Source organism: Mobula birostris, chromosome 9, assembly GCF_030028105.1.
Source record: "Mobula birostris isolate sMobBir1 chromosome 9, sMobBir1.hap1, whole genome shotgun sequence".
NCBI lineage: Eukaryota > Metazoa > Chordata > Chondrichthyes > Myliobatiformes > Myliobatidae > Mobula > Mobula birostris.
This window is the reverse complement of record NC_092378.1, coordinates 48,468,798-48,483,703: the sequence shown is the minus strand read 5'-3', so window position 1 is coordinate 48,483,703 and position 14,906 is coordinate 48,468,798. Positions and strand designations below refer to the sequence as shown.

The 14,906-nt window shown below is 38.3% G+C and overlaps 1 protein-coding gene across 1 annotated transcript in view; it reads left to right on the top strand.

Moving 5' to 3' along the window:
- LOC140202405 (uncharacterized) overlaps window positions 1-14,906 on the top strand; it is a 270,611-nt gene that overhangs the window by 154,763 nt on the left and 100,942 nt on the right. Inside the window, exon 4 of the mRNA XM_072267279.1 lies at window positions 8,557-8,734. Coding sequence (XP_072123380.1) covers window positions 8,557-8,734 — 178 coding nt within the window. The remainder of the gene's footprint in view (window positions 1-8,556; window positions 8,735-14,906) is intronic.

Below are 14,906 nucleotides of genomic sequence, written 5' to 3'. Positions count from 1 at the left end.
GGGTCGGTCACTATAAATTGCTCTTTTGAGTGCTAGAGTCTATAGTGAGCAGGTGGTTGATGAACACATGAGAATAAAATGGGTCAGAATATAATTAGGCTTAAAATTGATTGGTGACTCCATGCTGTATCGCTTTGACTGTAATTTTACGGGTGCATTACAGAAAGCAACTTATCCAGGTGCTTCTTCATCACAGCTTGTTATGACAGCTGCTCTGCCCAAGACTACAAAAAATTGCAGAAAGTTGTGAAAATGGCCCAGTCTATCACACGTACCAGTCTCTCCTCTACTGATATTGTCTGTATTCCTCGCTGCCTCAAGAAAGTGCCTGTTATAATCAAAAACCCCTCCCACTGTGGTCATTCTCTCTTCTCTTCCCTCCCCTTCCATCAGATAGAAGATACAAAACTTTGAGAATGTGTACCGCGAGGCTCAAGGAAATCTTCCATGCTGCTGTTATAACGCTCTTGGAGGGATCTCTTCTAAAATAAAGAACTCCTAATCTCTGTGCTGAATTTCATCTACTGAATCTTAGTTGAATTACCTGTAAGATTAGTTTATTCTTGTACTCGCTTGCCAAAGACCCATGCGAGTTGTTTTAAGCTTATTCTCCAATTTTTATAGTAAAGGTAACTCCTTTTTGTTAACAAGCTGCCCTAATAAATGATAGTTGTTAACCTCCCGCACTTCTAATCTAAATCAATAAGTCAGTGATTCAGGAACAGCTTCTTCCCCTCTGCTATCTGATTCCTAAATGGACATTGAACCTGTGATAATAAACTTGATTCTGATTCTTTAACCACTCCAACTTCAACGACTACAACTCTTGCTTTGTGTTGGCTGTTCTCAATTTAACCCTTCAAATCCAGATACCATTGAGGTAAATCTATGCTGTAACCAAAGCCAATATATTATCCCTAAGGTATAGTGCCAAGAATTGTCCAGTACTCCAGACTGATGCAATTAGAGTTCAGTTTTTGGAGGGTTTTTTTGTCAGATACATGAAGGACAGGTAGCTAACTGCATTGAATTGAGAACCTGCTGGGAATGTTTGCCTGGAAGACTACATTGACATTAGCTAGCTTATCCAGTTAGTAAATTGAGGATTTTGTGAAGGTAATCTTGTTTTTCCAGTGCCTTGAGCAATTTCCTAGTGTAGGCAATCCAAGTTGCAGATGCAAATAAAAGTAGATTGTGAGTTTTGTCAGTTCTCATGTCTAGAGCTTCAAATATATTTTTCCTTCATTCTGTGTTGGCACATTGAAGGTGATCATGACATTCGCTGCTGAGATACAGAGTGTTCGTGTTTTGCGGGGTCTGTCTATGAGCCTTTATTATCAGAAGGCAATGTGATGCAACAGGGCCAGGTTGTTACAGGATCTTTGACTCACAGATGTGGATTGTAAACCTGCTATCTCTTGGATGCTTCTGTGAAAGGATCAGCCTAAAGACAGTCCTACCTAAATTCCACCAACATGCTGGTTTCGCTACCAGAGGCTATGTTACACCAGACCTGGTTTATACTAACATACCACTTGCATATAAAGCAACCACTTAGCCCCACATTGGACTCTTAGGTCACTTATCTCTAACGTTTAATTCCAGCATACAGATCAGTGATCAAGCGGGTCAAACCAGTTCTAAAGGTGGTGAAAACATGGCCTGAGGGTGCAGTCTCTGCACTGCAGGATTGCTTTGATAATACAAACTGGAAAATGCACAGGGACTGTTTTGATAATACAAACTGGAAAGTGTTCAGGGAAAACGTTGCAGAGAATTTCCAGCCACTTCAGTGATACCAGGGACACGAGGCACATGTGGCAGGGAATTCAGAGGATTACAGACTATAAGTCTACACTACGTGTCAGTGACCAGAATGCTTCTCTCCCTAAGAAACTGAATGTCTTCTATGGCCGGTTTGATGAGCAAAATGAAGAGCTAGCGTGGAAAGCACCCCATCACCCCAGGGGAGCAGACACTCCATCTGGCTGAAGCTGAGGTGAGGAATGTCCTAGCTGGAGTCAACACATGCAAAACTGCAGGATCTGATAATATACCAGGTCGGGTTCTGAAAGACTGTGCAGCCCAGCTGACGGATTTAATCAATATCTCTCTGGAACAATCCGTTTTCCCCTTGGTTTTCAAGGTGGCAATCGTTATTCCAGTGCCAGAGAAAGTGACGGTAACCTACTTAAGAGACTCTTGTCCGGTGGTATTAACATCAGCCATTATGAAATGCTTTGAGCAGCTGGACATGGAGCACATCAAAGCCTTTCTCCCAGCTACATTGGATCCTTTCCAGTTTGCTTATTGCTCAAATTGATCCACAGATGATGCAATAGCCTCTGCCTTGTCCCACCTGGAAAATCGGGACTCATATGCCAGACTGCTGTTTATAGACTTCAGTTCGGTATTCAGTACCATCGTATCCCAGAAACTGGTGGGGAAACTGTCCCCGCTGGGTCTCAATACTTCCCTCTAAATTGGATACTGGACTTCTTAGCAGTAAGGCCACAGTCAGACTGTGTGGGCAGCAACATCTCTTGTCTTGCGCTGAGCACTAGTGCTCCCCAAGGCTCTGTGCTCAGCTCACTGCTGACACACAACTCTGTCACAGGATCCAGCTCAAACCATGTCATCAAGTTTACAGATGCTACAACAGTGGTTGGTCTAATCAAGAATGATGATGAGATGGAGTATTGAGAGGAAGTGGAGCGACTGGTGGATTGGGGTGTGAAGAACAACCTAAGCCTAAACGTGGAGACCAAGGAAATCATTGTGGACTTTAGGAAGATGCAGACGAACCATCCTCCCCTGCAAGAATGTATGTTTCCTCTGAAGAGAGAATTAAGTGCACCAGGTTCTTAGGAGTTCACATCACAGATGACCTCACCTGGTCTCTTAGTATCACCTCACTGAATGAGAAGGCACAGCAGCACCCTCATTTCCTAAGAAGACTGAGGCAAGCAAGTCTCCTCCTCCTCCTCCTCCACCCTCCCCCTCCAATCTTAACTGCATTTTATTTTACAAAAACATCATTGAGCATCCCCATCTGGTATTGCTGGTATGGGAGCAGCCGAGCATCGAACCTCAAGTCCCTACAAAGGACTGTGAGAATAGCTGAGAGGGTCATAGGGGTCTCCCTGCCATCCTTCAAGGATATTTATCAAGAACGCTGTGCCTGCAGGACCCTTTGTATTACTAAGGATTCCATCCATCCATTCAGCATCATCTTTGACTTTCTACCATCAGGCAGGAGACTATGATGCATAAAAGCAAGAACGGTCAGGGTAAAGAACAGTTTCTACCCCAGACCATTAGGCTTCAAGCTCCCTGCTGCATCATATTCAAAGTGTCACTGGTTAATCTGTTCCGTATTTTACATTGTTTAATATCAATGTTAGTTAGATGTGATTCATCTGTAAATTTTATCCTTGCCTTCATAAGTAATCATGTGTTATGTGTACTACTGTGCTTTACACCATGGTTCAGAGAAACATCTCATTTCTATATACATTATATGGTTTATATACACGTATGTAGTTAAATGTCAATAAACTTCACTTGAAAGTTGATTAGTGAGCTTCTGCAGAATCAAATATCATTTGTATACTACAGCTCAATTACTGAGGTTCGAGCAACTTTGGTTTTGGACATGTCGAATAGCTTCCTATTAGTTCTAAAGACTTGATTCATTTCCATGGGAAGTGTGTTGAGCTGAGACTCAACGTTGCTGCAAGAAGCTTGAGGAAAGTGCTGAAGCAATGATGCAGCTTTGTTTATCGCCAGTTTTCAGTGCAAATGGTTCTGTTGGCTACTTGTTGGTTACAATCATAGTTTGTATGTCCTCATGAAGGAAAGAAATTTCTAAGGTCAGCTGCTTTGAGGGAGGTATTCTACAGTCATTCCTGATTGATGGAGTCAAAAACTTTAGTGAAGTCAAGAGAAGCCACAAGCAGCTAGTTTACTTCTGGTGTAGTTGCACAGTGAGCATCATGTTCCTTTGTGCTTCTTCATGGGCAGAATCCACACTGTGAATCTGTCCACTGTGAGGAGGCAGATGAGGAATACCCTGTGGATGACTTTCTCTGTTGTGGACTGTAGGAAGACCACTCTATAGTTACCGCAGTCTGACTTATTGTTGAGATGTCTTGGGGTATCCTTGAATAGCATTCTAATGCATCTTTTCTTTGCCTTGAGTAATTGTCCATTGAAACACGCTCTTTTTGTATTCCCACTATGCTTGCATTCCACATAAATCCTTCCTGCTTCATTTCTAATTTATCCTGCTATCTTGTTCTTTGCAGTTCTAAGTTTTTATTGATTTATAAATAACTTTATGATTTTACCATCTGTATTCCCTCCTCCCTAAATTTGTTTCTCCTGAATTAGTTTTACCCAGTATAAACTTTTTCTTCTCTTGCATTGCGGAGTCCATAGTTTTGTGTATGTCTGTTTTTAATTCATTTTAATCGCATTTCTGCATATCCTAGAAGGTCCCACTTTTCCTGGACTATCTGTTCTTGTGCGAATGTGTCTGGTCTGTACTAGAATCATCTCCAATACTTTCATTTATTTGAAGGATGATATATGGAATTCTCTTTAAAGTTTATTACTTCATTTAAATTTGTAAATCTTTTATAGATATCCAGTTGCCCTCCTACTCAGACAAGAATTTCAATGGGAATAAAATTGAAGGGATGAGGGTGGATGGTGGTTTGGAGGCAGTGTTTTATAGGTGCATATATGTTAATATACTGTGGGGCAGAGAGAATGAGAAAAGTCATGGAGGACAGCAATTAAATTTTTAAGTTAGGGTTAACACTGGGAGTAGAGAACAATGACATGGATCACCAAAAACTAGAAAAGAGAGGAGGTTGAGCACAAAACGATTGAATTTGCATGGGAGAGAACAAGCCAGAGTAACAATGAATTGCAAGGAGTGTAGTGGAGAGCAAATTTAATATGAAATTATTCTCGCTGCTGATTTATCTGAAAGTGTAAGGTTGGCCAAAACTGCCAACACATTTAATTAAGTTGTCAACAATGAAAGATTTGGTTTTAAGACGTAAAATTTTTAAACATTAATAGTGCAACTATAAAGATAGTCATGGCAGCTGGTGCTACTGTTGAGTTAAAAATGAATAACGCACTGCATTCATCTCTGAGGTAGGAAAATATTTTGAGGCGGAACAAATTTGGGTAAGAACAATATGGATCAACTTCACATGTGAGCTGACTAGCTAAAAAAAATTGATGTGGCAGAATGCCAGGGGAACTGCAAAAGATTGGAAGCACACAAGCACCATTTTATTCTGTTGATCTCTTATGCCTGAGGTTATAAATAATTCAGATAGAAATGTCATTATCAATTGTAATGAACAGTTGCTGAACTACAAAGTCTATTTAGTACATGCATTGAATTTTCTAATATAGTCAATGAATAGCCAATTAAAAATTTATTTAACTGTAAGTTAATTATTAAACAGTGAATAATTATGACAATGAGTCAGTTAAATTTACTGAGTAGGTTATTCATACATAGTGGCATCATAAAAAGAATTTCACTTAAACAGAACTTTTGAGCTTTTACTTTAAAATTTAGTTTTGAGATTATTTTGCAGGTTGTGCATCTGTTTTTAAAGATTACTAGCAATGCTAAGTTGAAGGCAGTCCTAGCAGATTTATACCAACATTTTCACAAGAAAACAATATGATCCAAGGAAAAAACATAAAACGTGTTTCATAAAATACAGACTTTTGTTCATTTTTTTATACAGTAGTTAACTAAACTTGTTTCATATATTGTACATGAATGGTTTGGAACTACAAATGTTTGTAATTATTGCTGCCAAAAAACATCGAGTCTTTGAATGTTTTTAAAGCAAAGGTAGATTTTTTTTGATAAGCAGTAGGTGGAAGGTTACAGGGAATGTAGAGTTGAGATTACAATTAGATTAACTATAATTATACTAAAAGATAGAGAAGGCTTGAACTGTATGGTCTATGAAATTCATGTATTTGTATGTTGGTTTACTTTTGAAACTTAATTCTTGTTAATTCCTTGATATTTGTATGTACAAGCAACTCATTACAGTCTGTAATCTTGAGAAAGGTGCTGACCAGAAATCTGGGAGGAGACTCTGTCCCTTTATTCATGTAGACCATTTATATTCACCTCAGCAGGCACATGGAGGAAAAAGGTGATGACTTGGAAATGTTGCTCAGAAAATATTATATTTTTTGTTTTTTTGGAGGAGGGGTGGAGGAATACAAAACGGAAGTAACAAAATACTTGCAGGCAAATGTTATGTTCATTTTTGTGAGTCTTCCACTCTCTAACATGTAATTAGGATCCATTCAGCTGCAGGAGGGAAATACAGCTTTAGGCAGTGATTATTTTCCTGTATATCTCCACACATGTAGCCACGATGATTGTTAATAAAATGATTGTCATCACCCTTTAGCAGAATTTAAGTTTTTCAAAGTTGCTCAATTTGGTTTAACGGTTAGAGAAACAACATAGCAGATACTATTTAACAATGAAGAGAAGTAACCATTTAATTGTTATCAAAGGAAGTTCTGCCCACTGTTAAATTCACTGTAAAATCTCATCGATTTTTCCCATTTTCCAGAAGTCTTGGATAAAAGCATCAAATCAAATCTAAACCTTGTATTGGATTTGACACTTATTAAAATGGTGCTTGTGTGTTTCCTTGTTTTTTTGTACCTTGCCTTCAAAAAAAGACATAAAAATTACTTTTACAGAAATTTATTTAAATCTTCTTGGGCTATACAACAGAGAATCACTGGTTAGTGCCACCACACAGTAGACTGATTAATTATAATGCTTTTGGTCATCCAGTTTGAAGTCTGGGATGTATGTAGATCCCTGTCAAAAAGACATCTGGGGCTGTATGCTACTGTGCCAAAAACCTGACATGAACTCCTGTCACTAATATTACAGTACAAAATGTTGTATATTTCAAAAGCCTTTCCAAAGATAATAGTATGTTAATTTTCCATCCACCCCATTATTCTCATCACTCACTTATTAATCAAAAGAAATATTCTTTCTTTTGTTGAGACTGTCAAAGCTCTGTATAATTAGCAAAATCTATTGAATCTTCAGCCTTGTGTTCACTGTTGATAATGTGGAAAACAGTATACTTTCCTTCAGCGAGAATTCTATCTTATCGAATCTGGAAGGCGTGCTTTAACTGTAATCCCCTTACTTGAATGAGTCATTCAAGACTGCACATTGTAATCAATGTTTAGTATAGCATCATTATCCTCTGCTTTATTGCCTATTTGTACAAACCAAATACTGTTGGCCTTGCTATATTATATGCAGGGAATTCTGTAAATCTATAGGTTTCTATGCTAATCTTTGCTTGTGCCTAAATTTGCATACATATTCCTTGATTGGTCAAAAAGAAAGTCTTATTTATTTATCCCCTCATGCTTTTCCAAGAAGGTCGAAATGTCTTCATATCAGCCAAACAGTCTGTCTTCCTACAGTTTTCTTGCATATATCTACCTTCTGAGTTGCCAGCAAATCATTTTCACCATACGGCCATCCCTGGGTTACAAATGCTCTGGATTTATGATCACCAGTATATAGTAATGAGCAGCCAGATTATTAAATTTGCAAGTCTGATGTACATACATACAAACAGAACTAATTTCCACAATACTTTCCTTCATGCTCTCTCGCACTCTGTCACTCTCAAGTATGTTTACCACATAATGATTCTTGTTTATTTTTTGACTTGTGCACAAAATCAACTTTTGAATGTCTATATCAATTACCTCAGGATAGCCTGCATTTGTTGAAGTAGTTCCAGCAGAAGGTCCGTCATCTCAAGGGAAACCAAGAATAGCCAATAATTGTATATGATTTTAAAAAATTCTAAAAATGGATTCCAAGACTCCATGTGCTCAATTCCAAATATTCATTATAACAAGAACAAATTTTCCAGCACACAACCTTGAGTATACTGCATTCTGTTAGGTTGACACCCTAATCCTGTGTCAAAATGCATTAGCTATTCATTGAAGAAAAGAAGCTATTTTTCCCAATTCTTCTGGAAATGTTCCTTCATTATTTAGAAAACTCATGACACCTTGGTTTATCATATCTTGTGGTCTTTACCTACTTGATAGTTGTCAGTTTGGACAATAACCTATTGCACTTAGGATTCACTGAGGTATTGAATGACGTGATGTTTTTCTTTTCAAACTCATTCTTATTTTTTCTTAAAGGTTAATGCTATTGTACTCTGTGATCTCCCTTCTTTCTATGAATGAACCTACTTGCCATTTATGTAATAATTTTTATGCATTTGAATGGTTGACTTGAATTCTGTGGATAATTTTATGTTTAATCCAGTTGTTTAGTGTGCTATGGAATAAAATTATATCAAAATATGCTTTCAATCTTGGGATCTAGAAAAAAAAATTTCAGTATGTTATTATTAATATAAGTAATATAAACACTTGGCTTTGTTTAGTATTATTTTTGCTTTATTTTCTTTCTTAATTTTCTTCTACTAGGTTTTTCAACCGAATCAAGAGTTCATGTTCATGGTGACGGCAGGCCCCATTGTTTTCTCTGCTCCAGCTGTGCTCAATGCTCTGTCTCAAAGCACACTTGTTAGTGGCGCTTCTCCACTTATCCTTTCTCTCCAGCCAGCTCTGACACCACCAGACCACCAGGCGCAGGTTCAAATTGGTGAGAGTTTGTAATGTTGTTTGATTCTATGGCAAACTGTACATGCTGTAATTGTGCACCTTGCTGGAGATGTTTAATGTGTGTATTCATTGCACATAACACTGCAGCCAGCTATCAAATGGATGACATCTCAATATAGGGTCATAGTTCAAAAACTAAAAGGATTAGGGAGCTTCCTGTATAGGGTGTAATTGAGTGATGTGGGTGAAAAGGGTCGGTGATCAATCCATTGTCAGTTCTGAATTGATTCTTGTAATTGCCTGAGGACACCTAAACTCAGAGATTTGCCAGGTTTTCCTTGTCTTAGTGCTGTACAGTTAGGTCAATTTTGGTCATAGTTTTCCTGGAGAAGTTGGGAAGTTGAGAGGAAAAGTCCACTGATGTTTCAGCACGTAATCTACCACAATGTATGCGTTTATGCAGCCAATTTTTGGGGCCTTGAAGGATTGAAATCAGCTGAAGTTTGACAGCATGTCCAATAAGGGGATGAGACCCTGAGATTATAAGATGCATTTTGATTGAAAATGACTTGGCCTTCACAGCTGTCTTTAAATTCATCACTTTCTGACTCAAGAAATTCCCACTCATCTCCGTTTTAAAAAGACATCCTTCTGTGCTGAGCCCGTGCCCTTTGTTCCTAGATCCTCCCACTATTCGAAGCATCCTCTTCATGACAGTCTATCTAAGCCTTCCAAAATTCAGTAGGTCCCAATAAGGTTCCCCCTCATTCTAAATTCCAATGACTACAGGCCCAGAGCTATCAAAGGCTTCTTGTACGTTAAGCTGTTCATTCCCAGGATGATTCTCATGAGTCTCCTCAGCACCCTGTCCAATGGCAGAATGTCTATCTTATATATGAGGTCCAAAACTCTGCCATGCTTTTTCTTTCTTTCTTTTTAAATCTTTTTATTAATTTTTCCAAAGTTATGAACAAAATAACAATGTTGATACAAAGAGATTGGAATAGTCTTATTGTTAATAAACATATACAGAAAAAATTTCAGATAACACAGGTATAATAGACTTCCAAACTCATGATGTAATTAATCATAAAGAAAAAAAGAAATAAAAAGAAAAAAAATACAAAGAAAAAACTCAAAAAAAAGAACTAAATTCTAAACCCAAAAAAGCAAACGGAACAAAACAGGGCTAGACCAATATCTTAAATCGAACACGTTCCATAATGTCGTCAACTCCGCTCCTCTATTCATATATTTTAAGTTAATAAGAAGGATTCGGAAAGGTCAAATTACATCTTATGAAAATGTTGAATAAATGGTTTCCAAGTTTCTTCAAATTTTACCGAAGGATCAAAAATATCACTTCTAATTTTTTCTAAATTTAAACATAATATAGTTTGGGAAAACCATTGGAATGTAGTAGCAGAATTGGTCTCCTTCCAGTTCAATAAAATGGATCTTCTGGCCATTAAAGTAACAAATGCAGTCATCCGACAGGCTGAAGAAGACAAAGATCTATGTTCACACCTTTTCAAAAGAGTTGAGAATCCAAGTAAACACCCACCGACTCTCCTTTGTCTATCCTGCCTATTATTTCATCTAAGAACTCCAACAGATTTGTCAGACAACATTTCCCCTTAAGGAAACCATGTTAACTTTGGCATATTTTATCGTGTGCCTCCAAGTACCCTGAACTCCTTTTTTCTGTCTCCTGTTGTAATTTGTACTCCACATCCTGGCTACTTTTGGAAGTTGTATATTACTCCCATCAGGGTCTTTTTACTGTTGCAGTTTCTTAACTGTACTCATGAAGATTCTGCATCTGATTTCACTTCTTTCTAAGGATTTAATTTCAATTTTTACTAACAAAGGCACTCAACACCCTCTGCCACCAGCATGTCTTTTCAATATGATGTCTATCCTTGGATGTTAAGCTCCCAACTGTGACCTTCTTGCAATCGTGACTCAGTGATGACCACAATGTCATAGATTACCACCAATTACCAGAAGTTGGAGAAATCAATGTTCTTGCTATCAGGTTAGGGCTACCTAGATGGCATATGAGGTTGGAGGAGTAACACATTATATTCTGTCTAGGTAGCTTCCAAATTGATGGCATAAATATCGATTTCTCCAACTTCCATTGATATTCTCCCCCTCCCCCACTTCCCTATTCTATTTCCTCAGCCTGGCCTCTTGCCTCTTCTCACCTGATCATCTCCCCTTGGTGCCCTTCCTACTTCCCTTTCTCCCATGGTCCACTGTACTCTCCCATCAGATTCCTTCTTCAGCCCTTGACATTTTCCATCTATCATCTCCCAACTTCTTACTTCATCCCCCCTGCCCTAACCACCTGACTTCACCTATCACCTTCTAGCTTGTCCTCTTTCCCCTCCCCCACCTACTTATTCTGGAATCTTTCCCCTCCCTTTCTCGTCCTAATGAAGGGTATCAGCCCGAAACATCGACTGCTTATTCATTTCAATTGATGCTGCCTGACCTGCAGAGTTCCTCCAGCACTTTAGGTGTGTTAACCTTATTTTGTTATCTTTTTCTAATTCAATCTTGTTGTTTTTACCTTTCTTTCAGCTCATTTCCTGTGTTCTCTCTTTCTTTGTATTGCATCCTTGCACCACATGGGCCAATGACAAGATGGCCTCCTTCATTTGCAGCATGTATTTCTTACCTTTTTTAAAGTTGTTTCTTTAATGAGGGTTTTTAAAAAATTACAAGTGCACACATGGCAGAAAGCAACATGACTGAAAAATTTTGAAAAGGTGTTCTGATTGATGTGTGGGCAGAACCATATGTTGGGATTAAAATGGTCTAGAGAATAGAGCTTCTGCATTGTGCAGAAACCAAAGGAACTGACATGGTCCTACTTAAAATAAGAGTGATTTTGATAGAATGGAAACAGTTATTAACACTGGCAGAAGGGTCAATAGATAGAAGTTACAAATTGAAGATAATTGAAAAGGAGCTGTGGGTGGAGGAATAATGAGAATTGCTGAGCAAGTTATGTGGAATTTGGTCTTGAAACCATTGCATGATTATGTGCAGGAGGAATTATCTTTAATTATAACATTAATGGCTGGTTTAGTATTAGTTGTCTGTTATATTTCCTTCAAAGGAAAAGTACTAGGCAAGTTTAATACTGCCATCTAAAGTCACATTTCCTACCCCAACAACTCCACCCCATTGACTATAAAATACTGATCCAACTGTGTACCTACAGACAATAGGTTTATATTCATACTGTCTTAAATGTGGGCATTTATGATAGACCAAAATAGAATAAATATGCAAAACAAAGGTTTGCAGGAGCTCACCCTTCAAAAAAAAAGTTATGATCTAAGCTGTTTCTTGTCACTAAAATGGGGACTGTATTTCAACCTTAAAATCTTGTACTTCATATTCTGAAACTATAATTCAGTTTATTCAGTGATTCAGATGAACTGTGATCAAAGGAAATCATCACTCCTTTGTTGTGTAGCAGTGGTGTATGCTGTTGAGACTGCTACAAAGGGAAATGAAACAGGAACAGTTTTTGAAGTTGAATGAGTGGTTCATTAATTCAAATGGACCAGACCTAATTAATTATCAATTGGACCCATTTGAGCTATGATTCCACAGTGCTGTTGGCAGTGAAGTGACAGCAAGTGCCAAAGACTGTATTTGGTTCCAAAGGAGCATCAAATCAGGCTTAACCCTCGAATTTAGAGCTAGATATGCCCCATCCTATAGCATTTCTGTCAGCTGGTTGAGATCCCCAGCAGCTAGCCATTTAAGAAAACCATTGTTGCCATTCAGCAGAAAATAGGACCAATTAGCAGATGCAGTTCTCCAATTATAGAAATGAGCCACTGCCAGCACTGGTCCAAGGCAGTCCCAACAGCTCTTCCAGCACATAACTGAAGAGTTACCTGGAATGAGGCTAGGTTGTTGGGTGTATTTAAGGCAGAGCTTGATAAGTTCTTGATTGGACACAGCATGAAAGGTTACTGGGGGAAGGCCAGGGAGTGGGACTGAGGAGGGGAAGAATGGATCAGCCATGATTGACTGGAGGAGCAGACTCAATGGGCCCAATGACCTAATTCTGCTCCTATGTCTTATGGTCTTATGGAATTACCAGTTCTAGCAACAGTGGCCTAATTATAGTGGAAATCAAAAACTGTAGGTGTTGGAAGTTTGAAACAAAATCAGAAGATGCTGGAAAACCTCAGCAAGTCAGATAGCGTCTCTGAAAAGTAAGTCAATCAATAGTTTAACTCTGACCCTTTGCCAGAACAGTTGTAGTGATTGCCACCTGCTTCCTGTCTTCCTTCTGAATCAGGCATTTGGAAAATGAGTCACAGGATAGACATTATCTGAACCAGCCATTTTGAATCAGGGGAGATCAGTGAGTGGGAAGATGTTGATTTTTTTTTATTTGAGTTGAGTCCATGATGGCTTGATTGCTTAGAATGAAGTGAAATGCATTTTGTCAAATGAAGCATTTCTTCCCAGGCCAAGAGGGGTACCATTCAGAGCTGTGTTGCCTTGAATGCCATGTGTTTTTGTCCTTTTGGGAAGTTGTAGGCAGTTAGATAGCTCCTATTCTGCTTTACCATGTTTGGCCAACTGTCACTACAGTGCATTCCTGGATAACTGATGAAATGTTGGAAGGCCATGAGAAATGACTTCATTCTAGCAAACATATAACCTCCTGATGTACAGTGTAGGTAATCAATAGGATAAACAGGTAGCTGGAGTAATTACAAGACCAATAATCAACATTGTTTTTCAGTAGACCAAAGTAATTGATTCAGATTTAGATTTATTTACACATATATCAAAACATGCAGTGAAATGAGTTGTTTGCATTAATAACCAACACAGCAGGGGGGAGAGGCAGTCTGCAAGTGTTACCACACATTCCAGGGCCAACATGTTAGCATGTTCAACATGCACAGAATGTTCAAAACAACAACACAAGCAGTAACAGAACAAAAACAAGACTGCAGCAGAACAAGCAAATCGCCTCTGTTAATGAAGAGTTCTAGGTATTGCCTGTATTGGGTAGACATAATTAGTACCTTTGAGAAAGCACTTGGTTGTTGTCATTCACTGAGAAATTTCTTCATTTCAGTTCTTCCTTTCACGAGCTAGTACTACTGTCAGATTTGTGTAAAAGCTCTCCTGAGTCACAGTAATATATACTCATGGACATTGCAGACAATGTCAGTGCTTGATGTTTGGAGGGCCCAAACAATAACAGTAATGTACTGTTCTGTATACCTCAGGAAATTAAAGCTGCAAAAAGCAGGGTTAATACAATGATCATTGGAGAGGCTTTAATCTACCTATGATCTGGGCTCATCAAACATGGTAATATAGTGGAGGTCAAACTCAAGGATTGTAAGATGCTTCTCTAGATACCATGTTGTGGAATGTGCAATAAAGCCATAGCCAGTGTGCCAAATGAACTTGGCAGGTCACGCAGCACCAGTGGAAGGAGAGAGATTGTCATGTTGTTCCAAGCTTCAGCATCTACAGTCTCTTGTGTCTCTGCTGCATAATGAAATAAAAGGTGAATCAATAATCTTCAATAAAGGAACTTTTAAGAAAGGCAGGTCAAATTGTGATAGAATATTATTTTCTAACATAATTGAATGTGAAACTGGCTATGATGCTGCCAAAAAAGGTAAAATTTTGAAGTTCAAAAGAAGTCCAAGACATTGATAACAAAATGGAAAATACCATGATGATACTGCTGAGTCTGAAAACAGACTAAAGGCTCCTGTAGTTACCAAATGGTAAGCTTACAGCTCAGAACTATTTCTGAACTGTTTGGTGTACCTCTTGATTTTTGATGTGAATTTTATTTGCTTAGACTTACTAAATAAACAATACAATACATTTGCCTCAAGAACAAGGACACTTTTGTTGGGATTATTTGCCTTGAGATATTTGAAGCCATTTGGGAGTTTGATTATGGGATGACTGCAGGAATTTTCAAGGATAGAACACCCCTGAATTTTGTCACTGTGTAACAATAATATTACACTGCTGCCAAAAAAAATAAAGTACAGATGTTGTTTGAAGTTGAGTGAATGGAGTTTGGTAATTCAGATCAAATATAATTAATTAATTTTCAATCAGACTTATTTGATGGTATCAGCAGTTAAGCAGCCAGATAATAGTGCAGCGCTATTGCGGTTTGAGGTGTTGCG